The following is a 22,984-nucleotide window of genomic DNA, read 5'->3' as shown; positions in this document are numbered from 1 at the left end:
TATAAAGGCTATATAGTAAATAAGGAAAGGAGGTTAAATGAATACAAACAGTTTTTGGAGCTCTGATTTACCTGAAGATTTTAAACTTAAAGTAATAAACACAAGAAACCCACTGACTTTCATGATTATGTTCAATGGAAAGCAGTCAATTGTCATCATAAATACAATATCAAGTCTCACTAGGGCTTGATTCAGGCAACTCAAATATACAACTGACCAAAACATTTCTGTTGACTACAAAATCCTTGAAAGTTTATTCAAGAACAACCACTAACAAAATATCAAAAGTAAGTTTAAAGATTTAATAATTTACAAAACTTGTTCCACTGAGTGGCAATTGGTCTCCTTGTACATTTGTACATGATGTTTGGATCAAAAGATCACTGATAGCACTCAACAATATTTTTTCAATCTATTTTTTTTATATCAACAAACACTCTTATGCCAAAGTCTACATTAAAGAGCAAACAAGATCATGAAGGCTACCATAATACAGAAAAGTCCCATAGCTTCAGACAAAGCAAATCCTAAAATAGCATAGGAAAACAATGCTTGTTTGAGTGATGGGTTTCTTGCATATCCTACTACCAAAGCTCCAAATACATTTCCAATTCCAGCCCCTGAAATAAAATAAAAATATTCATGTATTCAATGGTCATACTTGGCTTAAAATGAAAATGGGTTATTCTTGGAAATAAAGTGTACCTAGGGGGCAAAGTGCTAGTGATTAATCATTGTGTCTAGTTTTTCAAAAATTGTACTTTTTATCAAAATGAGTTTGTAGCATGCATTAATTTCATGTGCTTACTATTTATTAGTATGTAGGATGGTAGCTAATTTAATTATGTCAATCAATTTAGTCCAGCAGGTTTACATTCTACTATGTAATTCCTTTAAGGCTTATGAAGTGTTCTACAACTGAGCAGCCATAAAAATCTAGTCTTCTGGAATTTTAATGTCATGATCAAAATTCTTAATCCAATCACTAATAGCTATAGTAACATAGGAGAACTTCAAATTGAATATCAATAAAAAGTTACATCTGTACTGTAGTTATTTATTTTTTCGTTTTAATCGTTAACACCCTGACTGAGTTTGCAAAATCATTTTCCCCCTGGTGGTCCTTGAAGAAAATCTGGTCCTCACTTTTGATCTATTGAAAAATGCATAAATGTGTCAGTCCAATACAAAATTTTGGTGGTGAAATCCCGAGGACTGACACTTTTCGCAAACTCAGTCCTTGGCTTTTCACAAAAATCATCTCAAAAGGTGAATCCCAATAACAACAATACTTAAAGAGGGTTACACAGTTAGCTATATAACTAATCGACAGAGTTGAATATTTTTACACTAGTCTACATAATTATCCATATTACAAGAGCCCTAACCTGCCTGGGCCTATATTTCATCTTTAAATGAGGGATCCAAGAGAATTTTTCCGATGTATTCAGTATAGTTTTGGTTTGTGCCTTTGAACTTAAAGTCGCTTAACTATGGCAACAGAATATGCATGCTCGAAAATCCTTTCTGTGATTGGACAAAATGCTGTCATTGTGGGTGATTTGGTTGTGTTTGAAAAAACATCTCGTCAATTATATTGTGATGGAAAGCAAGTGAAAAACTGTAAATATTTGAACTAGATCTTACAAAGATTTATATTTTTGAAATAATTGTTTCTCCAAAAGCTCTTTAAGCTGTTTATTCGGGACAATTATATAATTTTTAATGTAAACTTTGTTGTACGAACGTTTTAGAACGCTCCTACACATAAGAGATTTCCGCAGGGTTTTGGTGAATGTAAACAGAAAGATACGAGGACTGAGAATACTGTCGGAACACAGAGAAAACGGTATTCTTCTTGTTGTTTGCACTGGATTTTTGACAAAATGTTTAGGTGTCGTCACAATATTCTTATATATTATTGCCTCAATATAACCAGAGAATTTCCAGTAGTTACATTCAGATGGAGATTCAATTAAAGAGGTCCTGCATCATTAAGTCATTGTGCTTCTGAAGGTTATCGAAATGATAGTTTTAAACATATACTCACAATTTAAATACGTCGGAAATCTTTTTTAAAGATAGTTCTCGTTTTAACTATAATCTCATGAACTAGAGAATACTATTATTACCTGATCCTGCTGCTCCTACTGTGGCAGCTCCAGCACCAATATATTTGGCAGCCTGATCAATATCTTTTCTCGATGCACTAGTCTGGAAATTTCTAATCTGAAATTTAAAACGCATTCATAGTAATACATATATTCTGAACAATAATGTTGTTTTTATAATTTTCATATGAATCTGAGGATATAAGAGTTACTGTATAAATTTGTTTTGTTGTTTTGTAACCTCCACATAAAGAGTTTTCTTAATAAGGCACAAGAGAATACTGGCGTTTCTGCTGGCATTATCCAGCCTATAGACCTGTTTTGTCATTTCTTAACAAAACAAAAACTATCCAAGTTGACTCTTCCACTCGTTTAAATTGTTAAGAAAAATAAAACTATTTGCTCACCCTTTTAACATGTAAACATTTCAAAATTAATGATCCATGATTGAGGGTCTAGGCCATATAATCTCCATGAAATGGGATTGCAGATGTTAATTTAACTGCATACCAAATATCATTGGCTTAATACCATTAGTGGTTCATTTTGACATGACCTAAGTTACCCAATGGTTTACTTGCATGTAAAAATCACATAATATTAAAGTCAGTGGTGGAAAAATAATCACCATGGATATAAGATGTGCAAATGCAACTGTCAAACACACAGACTAACAGTTAGAGATTCCCCTTTATCTGTAAAACCACAAACCAACCTGTAAACTTATTTTAAACAAAGCAAAAATTTGTCAGTAGAATATGACTATAGGCACAATATATACAAAATATTCTCCAATTAGTATCTTCCCTGAAACTTAGTCAATCACAAACTTTCCCATTGTTGATGCAAAAGATGCAGCAAACAACATCATACTCAAGTCTTGCCTCTTTTACTTCATGGGAGACAAACATTGTCATTAAAGGGCAATAACTCATATAATGAGTGGCCTGATAATCTCAGTCTTGTTGACAATTTGTTTATCTTGTATCGATATATAAAGGAGTTGATCAAGATTATTGCAAAAAAAAAAAAAACTAATGAGAAGGTAAAAAGTAAACTCATTATAAATACCTAGCTTATCAAGACTGTTTTTGTACAAGTTACTATAGCAAATATTAAATTACCTGATTTATGATTGGTGAAAAATTTGAGTTAACTGGAACAATACTTTGACCAGACAAACCACTATAAGCAGATAGACTACTCCTTGGTGCTACCTACAAAATAAAATTAATTAATAAACAAACTTGTATATAAACAACTGTAAACCTAAGTAGGTTAAACACAGCATCAGTGCTTAAAATCTGAGGAAATCAAATAACTACATACTTGCTCGATATTTTATTTTGATGCATATTATTCACCAGACACTAAATTAACAAAATATTTCCTTCACAGCAAGACTTTATCAGATGACAATAGGAATATTTAAAATAAGGCACATCATGAATGTACTAAATTTCGGGTGCGTTCTGATTCTTAACTATTGAACAAGAAAAGAAAGTCTTTAGTTGAAATCTATGTCAGTCACACACTCTGGATGTCTTCTGGTTATTTTTGTCATTTGGTCAGTTTTTACCCTCTTATTTAATAAATGAGTTCCTAACATTTTTCATGTCTTTTTTTTTTTTTTTTTTTAATGTAGTCCACATGGACAACAAAATATATCATTATTCAGTGTAAATTTACATTTAACATACCTCCTGGTTTTGTGAAACGGCTGCGCTGCTTAAAGGTCTGGCTAAAACGCGACCTGCAACCTGAAAAATGAAAACTTTAACATTTTAATATCTTGTGGTACAATATTGTTCAATGAATTACTTCAAATCAAAATTTAGTTACAAGAACAGATTTCTTTGCAGAGTATTTTATCTGAACTGTCCCTCATGATCACTTACTTAGTAAATAGATCTGACACACGTTTCTTACTTCCATACTATGTAAATGCCCATAGTTTTCACTTCTTACAGCATTCACACTTAACTTGCGAGTCCAAAGACAGAAGCTAATTTTTTTAAATTTGAACAGCCTAAAGGATGCAAGACTTGTGGTTAAGCATGAAGACTACTAAATTTCATTTAAGGTTGAACAGGTTGGGAACAAACCCCCTGGATGGTGATTATACCTGTATAGAGGGATAAACCTTGTATAGAGGGATAAAATTATCCCTCTATAGAGGGATAAAATTATCCCTCTATAGAGGGGTATTTTTATTTAGACTGGATTTAAATAAAAACAGGGCAGAATGGCATTCTCTACTTATTATGGCAGTAACCTGCAACAGTTGATGCACCAATTGATGTACTTAGTTTAATATGCACATGCCCAGTTTGCTGCTTATCTGACTAAATATAAAATCTTTTGTTCACCATGATTGAAAGCTGTGATGATCAGGTAAATTCTACTCACTTATGCCCCACTGAACAGAATTTCTATTGTTAGATTTAACATGAAATTTAAAGGTCAACTATTCCTTTTGATGTTGATCAGGTGTTCAGATAGGTATACAATAGATTTCAAGTTTTGTCACTTTAGCAGAAAACAGGTTATCCCAATATTTAGTAAAGTGCATATGTTGATGCACCTACTGCTAGAGATTATAGCCAATATAATTAGAAAATGCCATTCTGCCCTAATTTGATTTAAATCCAGTGCAAACACAAATACCCCTCTATAGAGGGATAATTTTATCCCTCTATAGAAGGTTTATCCCTCTATACAGGTATAATCACCATCCAGGACTATATTGTTTTTCAAAATTTATTTTTTTGCCACAACACAGGTGTTAAAAGGTCTATATATCAGGTCTTTCAGTAGATCAATTGAAAATATTGCACTATAAACTGTCTTCACTATATGAACTGCTAAATCTACAGCCTCGGAGCTCAATTTTTGAAATTTTTTAGTTGGATTCTGTTGGCCTGTAGATATGAATTTTACAGGCCCGAGAGCAATTTTACAAGACAGGGCTGCCATTCAGTGTGAAGACTAAAATATTCTTATGGACTTGTATGATAAACAAAAGAATTTGGTTTGGCCAGAGTCCTTCACAACAACCTTGAAAATTTTAACAACTTTTCTTATGATTTTTAAGAAATAATCTTCAGTAGATTATCCACTGAATGCTAATCTGCCAATGTATCACACTCATACTTCTATATTGTGTACAACTCTGAATTCAATGTCCTTGAAGGACAGATGTATCATTTGCAGTGAAACAGGTCTATTGAGAAATTCCAACTCTCATAATTTAAAAGATTTGATTGCAAAACTTGTTAGACAGTTCTGCATAACATATAATTTTGAAAAATGTTAATTAATAACAGTAATCAAGTCATTTTTGGAAATGACAGGTCAAAGGTCGCCGCAATGACATTATAAATATACATTTTTTCTCAACTCCCTTGTTGATTATATGATAAATTTGTAGTTGGTTAAGAATTTACGACTTCAATAAATGTTGCTCTTGATTTGTAATATCAAAAGTTCACTGGTAACATCAAATCAAACTACTAAATATATAAGGATCAGTTGCAGTCTTACACCTGTATAAACGCTTGTTAAAACATGAAAATATACACAAATAACCACTATATTTTCTTGTATATACATCAAATTCATTCTCCCTAAACTTTACAAAACTCACCATGCATCTACTGGCCGGTGTCATCAACTTTGTACAGTACATGTTTGTTGTTCGGCTGTATACCTAAATAAATATCTGCAAAAAAATTACCGGTATATTTCAATGTCAAATTTAAGTATCGATAAGTAAATGAAGTACGTTTTTTGCAACTCTCAAACAATGCTACATAGATTTAAAAATATATTTTTCTTCTAATTATTTATCAACTTGAAAATTTAAAGAGCTGTCATCAGTAGGATGAAATAGATTGTATAAGCAGTAAAATTTCTACAAAAGCTTACCCGTCGTCCGGCAGAGGAGGTTACTAGTGCGCATGACCCTTGCAATTTCCGGTAAAACAAATTCTTGAATTATTTATTAGTGTTAGTGTTTTCGTTAGCCATATTTTGCCTTCTTTTACTTAAAAAAAAATTGTTTTTTAATAATTATACCTTGAGTGTTAAGAAATATTCGGATATTTTCGGATTATGCAAATTAGATTTAAGGTCAACCGATCGCATTTCACTCCACTGCGCAGATGGCGGTCTTCCTCATTAACGAGTGTAAATATTTGGGCTGTGGACTGGAATTCCAGTCGTTAGGAGACTTGATTCGACATATAGAAGACACTCATATTGGTATATTGTTGTTCTACGTTTTTTATGCATGATCTAAGTGAAATAGGCCGATACCCAAATTCCTAGGTATTTGTTTACACCTTGGAAGTGCGGGAAAATGTCAGTGACGTCACTCTAAATCTGGAAATCCCCTCTTCTATCAGCTGATCAGTGTATTTTTGAAGGCCCATTTTTGAAAGATTCGTTCCAACTCCAAAAAGTTTAAACAAATTCGTCCTAAGTTGCTTAATTTTTTACAGAATTGAGTTCACCATTTGAACTATTAAAAAAACATTAAAATTACTTTAATTTTTTAAAATGCTAATGTTAGTAATGAAATCACAGTCGCTTGAATTTTAGCACAGGAGTTTGAAATCCTATCAGTAAGGGGGTAAAAATATACCAAAGTCGACTATCACAGTAGAGCTTCTCTCGAAGAGAAAAAAACTCTCTTTGAGAGAAGCTCTACTGTGATAGTCGACTTTGGTATATTTTTACCCCCTTACTGATAGGATTTCAAACTCCTGTGATTTTAGTGATATATGTATGAAAAAAAAACTAAAAAAAATACTGTTATATGTATAATATAGGGGCCATATAACAGTATTTTTTAAATTTTTTTTTCATACATATATCACTAAAATTCAAGCGACTGTGATGAAATGTATTTGATAATATCCTCGTGTATTGTATACTGAGTGCCAATGAAAACGCAACACTTGGTTTTTCAAAAATAAAATTAATATAAGAAATGATAATCTTTCAAAGTAAATTGTTCTTGAAAATTAACTATTCTAACAATAATTCGATATCAAACAAAAATGTTTCATAGTCATCTTTCAGACGCTATAGGTAAACAAAACATCCAATGTTGAATCATCAACTCACAGTCCTAACAAAACATGTAACAACCCCGTTGTGCAGCGCAATCTCGACAGCGCCGTGGAATTAATCATCCCGGACGTTTAATGTGATCCCGAGGAATGTTGTTCCACTTGTCCCGCATATCAAACTCAAGCTGACTTTATCAGTTTATGATATTGGTGGTGGTTTTCATCGTCTAAACCATGTCCAATTTGATGCAAAATTTGCTCAATCGGACCAAAATCAGGCGAAACACATGACTTTTGGCCAAGATGGGTGCCAAATGTCTATGTAACCACCACTGACGTTTTTTGGTACACAACGAATGATTTTTGGTCTACAGAATTCAATATTTACGCCTAACGGCCGTTTAGATGTCACTAAGGAAAAACTTTGGTGCTCTTTAACAATTTCTGCGCAAATGGTGCTTTACTGAAATTGCTCCAAAGGATCTACCGTGACCACCATTGAACTCTCATGATCTTTGTACACCATCAGAGTCAATATCGAATATGTTTAAGACCAAATGTATCTGTCTGGCTGAGCGTTTCTTGCTTTTTGTACCCCGGGATTTCGATTTTCATAAATGGTCCATTTTGGTTGAATTTGTGGATGATTTGGGTTATTGTAGAGGCTACAACTTCAGTCTTCTCCTAATTGTATGCAGTGAAAGGCTTCATTGGATCATGCCCAAAACTGCATGTCGCTGGTTGTCAGAAAGTCCTGGCATTTACTCAGATGTTTATTGCAGTTTCCTTACAATAAGGGCGGGAAAATTCATGACATTAGCTAAGCTTTAAATGACAAAATCGTGAAAATGGTGCGCATGTTGAAAAGCGGTGAACTCGGTTTATGTCCGTTCAAAATAACCCTTACTTCGCATTTGTTCCAAAAATCACTCAACCATAAAGTTGTCGTCAATTGTCTTAAAAATCATTTTAAACCAACTATACAAAGTTCTAATATAAATAAAATTAAAATTATAAAAACAAATTAAAAAACAAAAGTGTTGCGTTTTCATTGGCACTCAGTATATTTTCGACCTACTAACATATTTTTCGGAAATTCCCAGTTATATGTTTGAAGATGGACATACCTAATATTTTGAGAGTCGCTAGTATACTTGTGCATAAAATAATTGTATTGGAAATATATTTCGATCTTTAATTTATTTTTTCATTTGAGTTCATTAGATCGATGGCACCTTGGTTGACAAAAACAAGCGTCTTGTGTTTTCGACCTATCTAAAAAACGGGTCAAAAGTCGGAAACGACATGTCGTACATATCCGGAATTGGTTTTAAATTTGATACCAAAGTTTATACCAAAGTGTTAGAGGCGATCAATCTTATGACTTAAAGAATTAAATGGTTAAATATACAACTATAAGATATAAAATATTATTTTGTCTTTTTTGGACAAGTTGTACACATTTCAGAATGAGGCACTTTGGAAGACTTGTATGGTCTTGTATACATTCATGTTTTTTGTTAAATACTTTGGTTAATCCATTGTGAAGTGAGGTTGGTGAGTATTGTCTGTAATTTCCACTGACACTATTTTTTCTGTAAATAAAATTTAACTGATATTTTATTTTTTCGGTAAAAAGCTGTAAGGAGCATGCGTATTGATTTCCGTATTCAAATTAACTTTAAGTATTACAACTAACCACCTGACAGTCATGTGACTTAATGACCTTGAAGTTAACTTTGCATGCAAAAAGACCTCTGTCATAAGTTTCGAAAATTTGTATATTTTAGACCGATTCTTTTGGAAGATAAAACTAGTATTAGTGAAAAGGGTACAAAAATTTGATATCAAATAAAAAAACGTAAATACTTAATATTATAACTTTATTCGAAAATTGTTCATCCCACGTGGTATCATTTGCTATTGTTACTAAGTATAGCAGCCAAATATGACGTCATGCGGGCATGCACAGCATACGGGAAGTGAAAGTAGAATAAGGTCGAAAACATCAGACGGTCGAAAACACAATACGAGACGATATATCCAGGTGTAATGATAAGTCATTATACTAAGGCTATTTTTTTCTTATTTTTTCTGTAGACTTAGCTTTCATTTTTTATAACCATGTATTGTCAAGCTTGGTAACTCGTAATTGTTTGTCAGTAACTAAATGTACGATGCTGTCTATATATATATTGATAAGACATAAAATAATCTACAGGTCTTGTCAAATTGTTCGATACATTAATATCACCTATACGTAGTTAGTCCGTTCGTCCTATGTCAGGTTAAAGTTTTTGGTCGAGGTAGTTTATCATGAAGTTATAGTTGCATCCATTTGTAACTTTGCATACATAGTCATTATGATTGGGAATTTCTAAAAACTACTACAAATTTAGGTTTTGGTCCACATTTCATTGTTGATTTAACATGAAAATGAGATTGTGTGAAACAGCTCTTTCTCAGGTTAAAGTTTTTGGTCGAGGTAGTTTATCTTGAAGTTATAGTTGAATCCATTTGTAACTTTGCATACATGTACATAGTCATTATGATTGGGAATTTCTAAAAACTACTACAAATTTAGGTTTTGGTCCACATTTCATGGTTCATTAAACATGAAAATGAGATTGGGTGAAACAGCTCTTTTTCAGGTTAAAGTTTTTGGTCGAGTTAGTTTATCATGAATTTATAGTTGCATCCATTTGTTATTTTGCATACATAGTCATTATGATTGGGAATTTCGAGCTGTAGTCATCAACTTGAAACTTAATACACAGGTTACATTTATTATCTCCAACTAAAATGCATTACAAATAAGAATGTTGCCCTCAATTTCATTTGACAAAGCGGGGCATGGTGTCTTTTGGACACATACTCTTGTTATTCCTATATCCTTTACATTTTAAAAATTTCTGAAATTCAAAATCCCACAGTAATAAGGGGGGATAGGAACTTTATCGAGATTAACCCTTTTAGGATCCGGAATTCTTTTTTCGGGATGCTCGGATTTTAATTTATTTAAAAATCAGGACCTCAGGATTTTGTTTTATTAAGCCTGGAATTTAGGGATCAGGACCCCTCCTACCCTCTCAGTAATTAATGAAGTTGTTTTATTTTTAGAAACAGACCCCTCACAATTACAGAATCAAGAACTGGAACAGCCTCAATCATTGGCTCCTAGTTATATACTTAGGTATGTTTTATAGAATGTTTGAATAAACATTGTTCTTTTTGGTACATGTATAATATTGATATTGTTATTAGTAAATTAAAACTATACTTAATATTATTGTTGTATGTATTTATATGCACATGTTTTTACAGATCTACACACTCTCAATACCTGTATGTTGGCATTGTACAAGGTCATGTTTTTATCTGACTAAATTGAGTTACAAACACGTCTGATGAAAGACCTGTATCAGATCATTGTGATAAATCAAACAAGCTAATATAAAAAAATCAAATTTGTACAGAAAGTAACTTTTTCTAAGGAAGAGTGGTACATGTAGTATAATAAGTTTAAATTGGTACATTTATGAATGATTTGTACACATGGGAATGAAAGGGAAGTAAGTCTAGCACAAATTGTGTGAATCAAAATCTATCTATATCTAGTTGGCAGGCAAATTATTTCTGCATGTCTTCTAGCTAAATTTAAAGCAGAAGTTTAATAACATATGAAAATTAAGCTATGTTTGTTCTGTCACAATTTATCAAAAGAAAACAAGTAACCCCTGTTAACGTGATCATCTTATTTCCCCAAAGCAGAAGTCAGGAACAAGTAAGACAGATACTACCAGTTGTATTGAATTAAAACAAGATACCAACTTTGTTTTAATTGTTAATATAATACATGTATATCTGTCTGTGAAAATTATCAAAATCAAAACAAATTTTATTGGTAATTGATTAGGAGGAATTCCCATAAGCATGATAAGTGGCTATGACTACATGTAGATCAATTAAGAACAAATAAATGTAAAAGAGATTTTGAAAAAAAAACCCATTTATACTGGTACTTGTAATTACTTTATTAAGCTGTAATAAAAGAAATCAGTTTATTTTATTGAAAATTTTAAAACATAAACATGTATTATTTGTATATTGACAGATTTTACACAGATGCTGATTTAAAGTTCAAAGTGAGGCCAGTATCTCCATCCTCCTCTCTCAGGAGTAGTACACCTATAGGTTAGTAGATATACACAGACCAATACTACAAGAGTATTAATTTGGCATTGTTAAAGGACACAAAAAAGCTTGACTATGACTTTAATTATTGGTTTTCGTACATTATCTTGTTGAAAATCATGACTCATAAAATATTGCAGATACATTTATCTCTGTTAGAATTTAGAACAGTTATGAGTTAACATTTATTTTGGTGTTTACTTGCATTCAAAAATTGATTTACATGGATTGAAATAAAATCTAGGCTAACATAAGTTCATAATTTCGAAAAATTTCTGTGAATAAGACTACGGTAATCAAAATTGATAAGAAATTATAAAAAGTTACAGACCTTTAGCCAAATCTGCATATAAACAAATCTGTTTCAGGAAGTGAACTTGATGACGAAGATTTGCAGACGGACGGGTATGAAAGTGATGATTCAGTTTCTGTGTCATCAAGTCAGGAACTTACGGCTCCACTTATACTAAGGTAAACATCAGACAGAAATATCATCACCTTTGCTGAACTTTTGCAGAAGGCGAGACGTAGGTGTTGCTTTTCTGTTGACAAAACTTATTCCTCATTGTTTTAGGGGTCAACAATTGTGAAGTTTTCTGTGAGTCAGTTTTATTAAAACAACTTGTAATAGATCAATGATATTTACTATAAAATTGTATTACTATCAGTTTATAACAGTTTGACAATTATTTCAAGGCCATGCCCCCATGGTCATTGTTAAGTGACTTTGAATTAATTAGAAATTTTCAATGTTAAGTTTTCCTTCTAATTCTTAATATAAAAAAGAAGATGTGGTATGATTGCCAAAGAAACAATTCTCCCCCAGAGACCAAATGACACAGAAATTTACAACTATAGTTCACTGTACGACCTTCAACAATGAGCAAAGCCCATATTGCATACACATGTAGTCAGCTATAAAAAGCCCTGAAATGACAAAAGTAAAACAAGTCAGTTTGAAAGGAACTACTTCTGAAGATTCAATGATATTTTCTATAAAGTTGCATAACTATCAGTACTCCTAAGTTTGTTGACCAGTTCAAGACCCTTTACCCTAGTTCATGGTCCAGCAATTTTGAATTTATAAGCAGCATTAATTGCTGCCTATCAGAATGTCTTATTTTTTTTTTAACTTTCTGGTGACAGGCATGACATATCTCTGTGTCAACAGTTTGTTGTTCTATTGCAGTATGTTAACCAGAAATCCAGGAGAATGTGATAAACCTATTGTCTGTCCGATACCAGGTTGTAAAAAGAGCTACAAAAATATTAATGGAATGAAGTACCATGCTCGGAATGGCCATAAAAAGGATATAGGGTATGTCCAAATTACTAAATTTTCATTTTAGATGTATTTGCATGGATACTGCTACAAATAGTGATTAAAAAATTGAGAAAGGAAATGGGGAATGTGTCAAGAGACAATAACCTGACCAAAAGCCTTTAAAGGCCAATAACAGTCGAAGGCCACCAACGGGTTTTCAACACAGAGAGATAATCACACCACCCATAGGCGTCCTTCAGCTGGAACCTACACAAAAATGTATACTAGTTTCATTGCAAATGGAAGTCATACTAAGTTCTATAAAATAAATGAACTAAAATTTAAACAAAAAAGATTACAAATTTCTGAGGCTCCTGACTTGAGACAGATGCAAAAATGAAACAATATATTTCAATTTCTACAAAATATTCACTGCCAAATTTTCATTATAAATTAGTATTTCTGCAACCATATAATTTAAAAAAAATATTATGAATCAAAAACATGTCAAATATTTGACATGCACAATTTCGAAGTAAATATTCCAACATAAGTATAATAAATTGGTATCAAATGTTAGTGTGTCTTTCATAAGTTATTGCCTCCTTTTTTTCAGATTCATTCAGAAGGCATATAAATGTGAATGTGGTAAAAATTACAAGACATTACATGGGCTGAAAAATCACAACTCAAATTTGCACTCCTGTGATTCATTAACCATGAAATCTGTGACCTTGACTAAAACAAAGGACATGTTGATAGCAACACAGATATTTGCACCAAGGGTCTTAAAGAAAGAACCAGCAATTAAACATGTCAGCATGGCACCAAATATCATAAGACAGACATCAACTTCTTGTCAGTTTACAAATATCTTAAAGTTAAACAAAGATATCAGCCATGAAAAGTTGAAATCTCCTGTGCTTAGTATGAATTCAATGCTGGCTTCAGAAGATGTACATGTTGACGTTATGGAAACATCATTCCTGGATGACGAAAGTCAGTCATTTATTACTTCAGAACAAGCAAGATTCCAGTGAATTTACGTTTTGATAACCATTTTGTCAATTTCATTGCAGTATTTGTTACATTTCAGGTCTTATTCAAAGACTTGACATCAGGGGTAATCTTATAATATAAAAATGTCTTTCAATCATACAGTGTATGGAAAACCAAAGTGCCAAACATTTTCATTTTCTTATAGTGCATATCAGATCATTTTTTCAGCTAGAATTAATCATTTCATTTATTTATATTTTATTGTTACATTTTCATTTCATTGTTAACACAAGATAACTTTAATTACATACTTTGTTTTATCTGGTCAAATGACGGTATCCTCAGTTTATTGATACAGTCAAAATGTTACATGTTAAAATTTTCATCTTTATTTTCTTACAAATTTGAGATTTCTGATGAATTTTAAAAAATGGTAAAAAGTTATGAAATCCTTTAGTTATGTATTAAATACAATGAAAAATTGATTATATATGATTCATTCCACTGTTTGACAGTTAATTTACACCATTCCATTCCGCTAATTATGACATTTAAAGTATTTCACAGTTTTTGAAATATACATGTGATATTAACATCTATATTTGTCTAAGACAAAAATGAGCTACAGTTCACACATTCTGATCTAGTTAAAAAAACCTCTTGCAGTTTTGAATGAATTGCTGTAAAACTGATGTTTTAGGGTGACTACATTCTGATTTATGACCCTGTCTTATATTATATTCTGAATATACAGAGCTCTTTCATATTGAATCTTCTACAATCACAAACTTACAATGACAATTTCCTACCTCAAAATCACATAGGCTGCAGATTTTTGTTCTAACATTTATGTTAAAGCTCCATGCTGTTCTCTAACTGTTTTTTACTTGCAATAAAAAGAGTAAAACATTTTCAAGGGAGATAATTAAAATCAAAATGTCTCTTAATAAAAAGACATTAAAATAACATTGAAACTTCCAATTTTGATGAAACCCCAAAGCTACCTTTAGTATCTTTGAATATGATTAGATACATAGTTTGTAGTATTAAGATTGTAAAATATAAAAAAAACTCATAAAAGTGCAATATTGAAAAAAAAAGTTTTGCTATTTTGTTGTTTTATACATATGTTATATTGTTTTACTGTTCAATTATGTGCATAGGTGCTAGAATTTTTATAATCTGATAGAAAATAACATGTCTTAATTTTGTTCTGCTATGAATATGTTACAAACATAGATTTAGCTTTGTTTGTTTTCATCTGTTGGTCTGGTCTTGTTATGCATCTTAAATATTTTTCTCAAGAACCTGTGGCTAAATATATATGATATTTGATCTTTATGTACAATTTTTATACTCATGCTTGAATGACTTGTATATTTTTGTGTTAAAGTTCAATGATATTGGTTTTTTTTCCCACAATACATGCATAATACATACCTGTAACAAAAGCGAAATGAGTCAGCATGATATTTATTTCCTTTGTTTGACTTAAATAACTGTCCACAATCTTAACATTTATTCTTTGCCTTCTTTTAATATTATCAATCACCTCGCAAGGTTTCATATATTAGGATTTTAAAGATGTCTTTGGAAATGTTGTGTTCAAATAGTCCATTTGCCAATTACTGATTTAATTCTGTTATTACACACTTTTTAAACAAATTACTTCCCTTTGTTAATCATAGACTGTTTATATGCTAGACAAAATTTGCTTTTGCCCACTCAATGTCAATCGTAGACTGTTTCTCTGCCGGACAAAATTGGCTTTTGCCCACTCAAAAGCATAAGTTCAAAGTGATATATAGGCGTTTTAACAAATTTCTGTTGAAAAATAACTTCTTGTATCAAATGTATTGAACAACAAATAAGATTCAATCCTTATAAAAGATTGGCTTATTATACTACAATAAAATAAAACAAATTAGATGTTATTTAATGGTTTAAAAACTTAAAGGTTACACACATTACGCACTTATATATTTGCACTTTCTGCTAGCTCTCCATTGTCAATAAAAGTTAATGTCCCTTCTAAGGGAGACAGCCAAAAAAAGGATTTCTAATTACAGGATCAATTACAGGGAATTTGCAAATAAACTATTATATCAATCACTATTGCTGGTCAAATTACAGTTGCTAAGTCTTTTTTTTTTATAATTTCTCATTTTAAGTGGTTGCATACAATATATGAAAACAAAGATTTTGATTTTATTTTTAACTATTGTCATGTAATAATGTGTTCTGATGATGTACATTTGTTTTTTGACATGTTCCTTGATGATGTATGTGTGTTTGTTGACCTGTTTTAGGGATAATGTAAATTGTTTTTGTTGAAATGTTCTAATGATGATGCTACGGGAGGGTACCCAAATTGCACCTTTTGTGACAGTTTTTTTACCTACGTTTTTTTAGGATCCATTCTGTGTTTATTTTGAAAATGTATCCTTATTTACTTTATAGTAAAACCAATTTGGTTTTGAATTCATATTGCATCATAGAAAAATGGGTTTGAACAGACCTCCAAACAATCGACAATTCCATTATGAGGAGTACCCACATTGAATCCATGCTTGAATTCACATCCTTAAAAATTGAGTAACAGATGTTTGTTCAATTTCTTGACATAAGTCAATGCTTACTATTCATTGCTTGTTACATATTTTATTTTCTCATTTTTAAAAGATGACTTTTTGATAACGTGGCATGGCCATGCAACGTTTCTGTAGATTTAATTTTTCAAGTGAGTGTTTCATCTATTGATATTTAGTGTGAACATTTTTTTATAATATTTAAATATATTCAGCTATATTGAAAGACATGTATAATGTTAACTTTCAAAATGCAAATTGTTTAGTCTCAAAGAAAACTTGTGAGATTTTGCAGCTATTTTTGTTGAATAGATGCAATTTGGGTACTGTGGTGTTAATTGGTTTTGATGACATGCTTAATGACATGTCTTATGATGTTTGTGTAGTTTTTTTTACAAGTTCAATGATGTATATGTGTTTGTTGACAATGTTCAGTGATAATGTATGTGTGTTTATTAATGTGTTCAATGATGATGAACATGCATTTGTTGATCTGTAATGTAATATTGTATGCTCTGTTTCTTATTCAATCCTATACAATTCTTTAACAATGAGATCACAATGCTCTGACACAATGTAATACATTTCAAAAACATTCGGATAACCAGAATTAACTATTCAAAAATTTTGCGTCAATGCCTCAAAAACCGCTTGTTTTGATATTACAATGCAACAGATAACTATTATAGAAGAAATTTAATCAATTAGATTTAAATGAAGCAGAATATTTTGGTCACTATGACCTATTTATCATGCTTGAGTAACTTCTGTTATGAAGCCTTTTTATATCTGCTCTATGTTTATTTGTGATGGTTGATTTTGTCACTTCTTTCATTTTATTTTTTTGTAAAAATGTTTTTCTTCAACAATTTTTTCATCAAGACATACATTTTATGCTTGACTGGTTCATGTAGTTCCATATTTGTATCTTTTTGACATGGACCTTTAAAGGTGGAGGAAGTCTGTCTTACAGACACAAAAAATGCCTTTGATCCTGTCTCAAACAACTTCCATGTAAATGAAACATTTTGCCAGAAAACGAGATTTTTTTTTTGTATATTTGTTGTAGATATGTTATCTAGTCAGTAGATAAGGGTCCGTCCATTCTTTTATTTAATACAATTATAAAGTGCAGTATTGAGTGCATAATTATTCAGAAATCTCGTGTATTGTTGGTGCTCTTTATGATGTTTTAATGGTGCTGTTTCTTTAAGACTTTTCAGTTTACAATTGGTCTAGCTTACATGTAGTTTATGATAAATCACAATTTTGTTCTAGTGCTTTTTCATGTCCAAAAACGGAAATTATTTTCACACTGAAAATAATTGAAAAGTTAAGCTTTTAAAAAGTAACTTATCAGAATCTAATAAATTTTAATAATGTATTCAAGGGAGAATGAGTGTTAAAATACAGGGCCCTAAAATACTATAGTCGACTCATGTAATTAACGGCTTGAAATCTTTGCAATTTTATGACATATCAGGTTGTGTATATATTTACTTTTGTTTGTAGTGTTTTTGTTTGTTTGTTTATACATGATGATTGATCTGTTTTTATGCATAATCACATGATTAATTTGGGGAAATATATATTTTTGAAAACTGAGTGTTTGTAGCATTTTCAGAAAAAATATACTTGTAATTCATGAACATTTCAAAATATAACTTGCAATCAATTGTAGTCAGAAGATTTTTTTTATGAAAATAGTACCATAATGTTATTTTAATGAGCAAAAATTAAATGGAAAGATTATAACATACTAAAAGAGCAGAGGTGTGCAAATAAAATAATATAAGTTTTATATTTCACCAAAATCTGTTTATTCCCTTCTGTTTTAAACAATTTTAAAAGAAAGGGATCATGTTGCTTAGCCTATTTTAAGCTACTTTTTTTTTTTATATACAATTTCAGTATTATTGTGAGGAATTCAAGGAAGTAAACTTGATTATGAGAAAAGAACAAACACTGTATTACCATTGGAAGCCTTTATTGCAAATTATGGATACTTTCAGGAAAATAAGAAAATAAGTATTCACTTTTATGATTTTTCTATTTCAGAAATACTCAATTGTTATTTTGTAAAACTTTCTTAGGGGAGATATTTTCTCAGCATGACAGTGCATGCAATTATTATGTTATCCTTAGACCTGGTTGTACAATTAAAATAAACTGTTGGTCATTTCGTATGTTTTTATTATTTATCCCATGAAAAATTTGTTTTTAAGCAGGGCTCTTAAAAGACATATTACGGGTATACCTTTTTACACGCTTACTCAAGTATGTCTTGAGCCATTTTTTAAAAATATTCAACATTATGAAGAATGGTTATCTCAGTATCAGTGTATGCTTTGAAATTCTCCATATGCATTGACATAAGATAGCAACATTGTCAGCATATTCCTCTGAAACTCGTTTTCAGAGATTAGGGCCTGTTATTGAAATCATTCAAATTTCTAAGCGTGATTATTAAAAATTTACCAGTAAAATAAAATTGATTTGTGTTTTGAGCATGAGTTAATGAATTTCCTGGATATTTCATAATTCTATACAGATTCCTTAGGTTAAAATTTCTGTATGTCATGTTTGTTGCATTGAACACTTTTGTGTTAAAGCAACTGTTATACTACATTTGGTAAATAGAATCAAGGTAAAAATGTCTGTCAGACAGGGTTCACAAGACTTTGGCCTTATCTTATTGATCACTGATTGACATAGAATAGATGGCCTGTTTTCAGATTCTATTAGCAATGCATGTGAATTTCTCACTTATGAGTAATACAAAAATTATATTTGGTATATGGTTTTCTCAGACAGGATTCACATGACATTTAATGGATCAGTGAACAAGGTTAACTAGAGATGATTTATTTAGGTCCATGACTCATTAGTCATGCATTGTGTTTTGGTCAGTTTCTGAAATATTTCCCGTAATTGGTTAACCCTACTTGGTGTATGGAATGATTAGAGGATGTACATGTATGTCTAGCAGATATCAACTGTCCTTTACCTCATATCCATAATTCACTGATTCTCGTAAGGTTTCTATAGTTCAGCTCTCTTCTCAGATTCTATAAAATGTCTACTTATTTATACCCCCACAATTTTTGCATTGGGTATTATGTTTTTAATCCCTATCTGTCCGTCCATCAGTCCTGTTCTTGTCATAACAACTATAAAACCACACAATAGAATTTCATTTTTTGTTCTAGGGATTCTGCTCCTTTGCACTTATTGGCCTCAATATACTATTATATCATTTGTTGTATTGGCAGGCTTCATCTAACCTTGACTCAATTTTAAAAGTTCACTTGTTAATGTTAAGTTTTCCTGGTATTATGTTTCTTAGATTTTATAATCAATAGGTCAACTTTCTTCGGTGTATTGAATGCTTTCAAAGGTGTACATGTCTGTCTTACAATATGTATCTTACTTTGACCTTATTGCCATATATCATTGATTGTGTAAAGTTCATATGATATGTGTAGAAAAACCGTTATCTTTTAGACTCGATATCATTTTAATTAAGGTAAAGCAGACCAGACATTTCAATGCCTGACTTTGGCCTTATTTTCTTGGTTGTTTGATCAGTGTTACGTTTTTGTTGTTATGTCTGTTTCTATGATACAATAAGCATAAGTTCAACTATATTTGATGTACAATAGAATTTCATTTTTGTTCTAGGCATTCTGCTCCTTTGCACTTATTGGCCTCAATATACTATTATATCATTTGTTGTATTGGCAGACTTCATCTAACCTTGACTCAATTTTAAAAGTTCACTTGTTAATGTTAAGTTTTCCTGGTATTATGTTTCTTAGATTTTATAATCAATAGGTCAACTTTCTTCGGTGTATTGAATGCTTTCAAAGGTGTACATGTCTGTCTGACAATATGTATCTTACCTTGACCTTATTGCCATATATCATTGATTGTGTAAAGTTCATATGATATGTGTAGCAAAACCGTTATCTTTTAGACTCGATATCATTTTAATTAAGGTAAAGCAGACCAGACATTTCAATGCCTGACTTTGGCCTTATTTTCTTGGTTGTTTGATTAGTGTTAGGTTTTTGTGGTTATGTCTGTTTCTATGATACAATAAGCATAAGTTCAACTATATTTGATGTACATTGCTTTTTAGGGTTCATCTGACCTTGGACACATTGCAATGGATGTACGACAACTCTTACCCTATTTTTACCAACTTTAACAATGATTAAGTAAGGATTGAAAACCAAAAGTTTTCGTTGTTAGTCCCGTTTATTATAAGCAACGATCTAGTCAACAATGGTTCGATGTACGGAATGATTGGAATGTGTACATATCCGTCTGGTAGGGTTCATCTGACCTTTTGTCTCATTTAAATGGTTCATAAATCAACGTAAATGTTCGTGGTTTTGTCAATTTTTCAGATTCTCCATACATTAAGTCAATTATAGTTGGTGTATACAATGTTTGTAAGGTGCATTTTCGTCTGATATGGTTCATCTAACCTTGACCTGATTTTCGAGGACGTTTTTAAATGTTAGGATGAACAGAGAAATGTACTTAAACCTTGACCTTAACGATCCTTATAACACAATATTAATAATTTGATTTGGCAGAGGCTATTTTATATAGGATACTTAAAAATTCCAAAGATCTTTAAGAGTACATACAATCTAACTCTCTTTCATCTTGTAACAGTATTAAAACATTTGACTTTTCTACTCTTTACACAAGTATTCCACATTCCAAACTAAAAGACAAATAAAAAGAGTTGGTATTACTTTGCTTCATAAAAAAGAATGGCCAACGTAGATACAAGTATCTTGTCTTAGGGAGGGATAAATCCTACTTTGTAAAGAATCATTCTGATTCAAACCAAAAATTCTCTTAAAAAAATTTAAAAATCACAAAAATACTGAACTCAGAGGAAAATCAATTCGGAAAGTCCATAATCACATGGCAAAATCAAAAATCAAAACGCATCAAAAACGAATGGACAAGAACTGTCATATTCCTGACTTGGTACAGGCATTTTCAAATGTAGAAAATGATGGATTTAACCTGGTTCTATAGCGCTAACCCTCTCACTTTAATAACAGTCTCATCAAATTCCGCTACATTTACATGATGCGTTAAATAAACAGTCACAATTAATAAAATAGTCAAAATATGGGTACATCAGTCATCAGTCATCATCGTATAACAATTTAACAGGACACAAAAACTCTACTATCTACGAACACATGGATTGATTTGAGTGTCTGACGTCAGAAAAATTATATACGTCACATAAATTTGTCGTTCAATGTGCATACAAACAATTTTAAAATTTTCATAGGCAATGTACGCATACAGGGTTAAAAAATCAAAAGTATGTAAGAATAAATTACAGAAATAGACCGAGATTCAAACTAGTCCAAAAGTTATACATACAATTTATGAGAATCCAAAACTTTTAAAAGGAACAATTTAACAGGACACAAAAACCTATCTACGAACACATGGATCGATTTGAGTGTCTGACGTCAGAAAAATTATATACGTCACATAAATTTGTCGTTCAATGTGCATACAAACAATTTTAAAATTTACATAGGCAATGTACGCATACAGGGTTAAAAAATCAAAAGTATGTAAGAATAAATTACAGAAATAGACCGAGATTCAAACTAGTCCAAAAGTTATACATAGAATTTATGAGAATCCAAAACTTTTAAAAGGAACAATTTAACAGGACACAAAAACATCTACTGTCTAAGAACACATGGATTGATTTGAGTGTCTGACGTCAGAAAAATTATATACGTCACATAAATTTGTCGTTCAATGTGCATACAAACAATTTTAAAATTTTCATAGGCAATGTACGCATACAGGGTTAAAAAATCAAAAGTATGTAAGAATAAATTACAGAAATAGACCGAGATTCAAACTAGTCCAAAAGTTATACATAGAATTTATGAGAATCCAAAAATTGTTAATTCCACTACGCCATTGATTGATTTTGACGTTTGTGGTTCAACGTATATAGTAATTCATAATAGAAATATATCATAGTGACATATTATAAACAAATATCATACTGACGTGATCTTTTAAAGTACAGAGTCACGTTATAAGCACAAAAGAAATTCAAAGAGTCACATATACAAAACAAATCACCAAAAAATGAAAGCCAATACAAACACATTGACGAGATGTATAAGTACCGAGCCACGTCAAACGGATATCACATAAAACCATTCAATAGTAAAAGTAATCTTAATAATAGAACAAAAACAAATAAAAGAACAATAAAACATGTTGTTAAGATGATACACAACATCAGTACGCAGAATCTATACATCAGGACCATCGTGTATTATTTGAGAAGGGTATACGGAATATTTATCAACAAGGTCTTGGTACCTTCCGATGAACTTTTTTAGAAAAAGGACGAGACGTTCTTTGACATACTTATGGTTCATCAACTTTCTACTCAGACACTGATGACGTTTTACAAAGTCTGAGTAGGAGCTGCAAGCTCTTGAATATCGAATAAGTTGGGAAATATATATTCCATATGCAGGTGAAGTTGGTATATTGCTACTAAGGTGGGGGAAATTTATAATTTCGAAATTAAAATCGTCTCGTTTGTCATAGATTCTGGTACTGAGATGACCGTGTAAGTCAAATTCGAGATATAAGTCTAAAAATGAGGCGGAGGAAGCCGTGTCTGTTGTTTCTTTAATCTCGAGTTCTGGGGGATATATTAATGGAACCCAA

The 22,984-nt window shown here is 31.3% G+C and overlaps 2 protein-coding genes across 2 annotated transcripts; one reads left to right on the top strand and one right to left on the bottom strand.

Annotated features, from left to right (window-relative positions):
• Positions 1-288: 288 nt before the first annotated feature.
• Positions 289-6,098, bottom strand: LOC134707405 (ATP synthase lipid-binding protein, mitochondrial-like). Its single transcript, XM_063567119.1, has 6 exons — positions 6,039-6,098; positions 5,758-5,832; positions 3,812-3,871; positions 3,236-3,328; positions 2,133-2,229; positions 289-620 (listed from the first exon to the last, which is right to left on the bottom strand). The coding sequence occupies exons 2-6, from the start codon at positions 5,797-5,799 to the stop codon at positions 457-459; spliced, it is 456 nt and encodes a 151-aa protein (XP_063423189.1). The 5' UTR covers positions 5,800-5,832; positions 6,039-6,098; the 3' UTR covers positions 289-456.
• Positions 6,099-6,206: 108 nt separating this feature from the next.
• LOC134707404 (juxtaposed with another zinc finger protein 1-like) lies at positions 6,207-18,413 on the top strand. The gene is made up of 6 exons (XM_063567118.1): positions 6,207-6,374; positions 10,307-10,379; positions 11,301-11,380; positions 11,749-11,851; positions 12,570-12,698; positions 13,261-18,413. Exons 1-6 carry the CDS (start codon positions 6,275-6,277, stop codon positions 13,682-13,684), a joined length of 909 nt encoding a protein of 302 aa, XP_063423188.1. The 5' UTR covers positions 6,207-6,274; the 3' UTR covers positions 13,685-18,413.
• The last annotated feature ends 4,571 nt before the right edge of the window (positions 18,414-22,984 follow it).

The sequence above is a fragment of the Mytilus trossulus genome, chromosome 2 (assembly GCF_036588685.1).
Source record: "Mytilus trossulus isolate FHL-02 chromosome 2, PNRI_Mtr1.1.1.hap1, whole genome shotgun sequence".
In the NCBI taxonomy this organism is placed as follows: Eukaryota; Metazoa; Mollusca; class Bivalvia; order Mytilida; family Mytilidae; genus Mytilus; species Mytilus trossulus.
The sequence above is the reverse complement of the archived record's forward strand: the minus strand, read 5'-3'. Positions and strand labels throughout refer to the sequence as shown.

Coding starts and splice junctions, on each gene's coding strand:
- LOC134707405 (XM_063567119.1), bottom strand. CDS start 5,799: ATGTACTGTACAAAGTTGATGACACCGGCCAGTAGATGCATG. Junction 3,872..5,757: donor CACCGGCCAGTAGATGCATG/GTGAGTTTTGTA, acceptor TTCATTTTTCAG/GTTGCAGGTCGCGTTTTAGC. Junction 3,329..3,811: donor CCGTTTCACAAAACCAGGAG/GTATGTTAAATG, acceptor TTTATTTTGTAG/GTAGCACCAAGGAGTAGTCT.
- LOC134707404 (XM_063567118.1), top strand. CDS start 6,275: ATGGCGGTCTTCCTCATTAACGAGTGTAAATATTTGGGCTGTGGACTG. Junction 11,381..11,748: donor CAGGAGTAGTACACCTATAG/GTTAGTAGATAT, acceptor AATCTGTTTCAG/GAAGTGAACTTGATGACGAA. Junction 12,699..13,260: donor GGCCATAAAAAGGATATAGG/GTATGTCCAAAT, acceptor CCTTTTTTTCAG/ATTCATTCAGAAGGCATATA.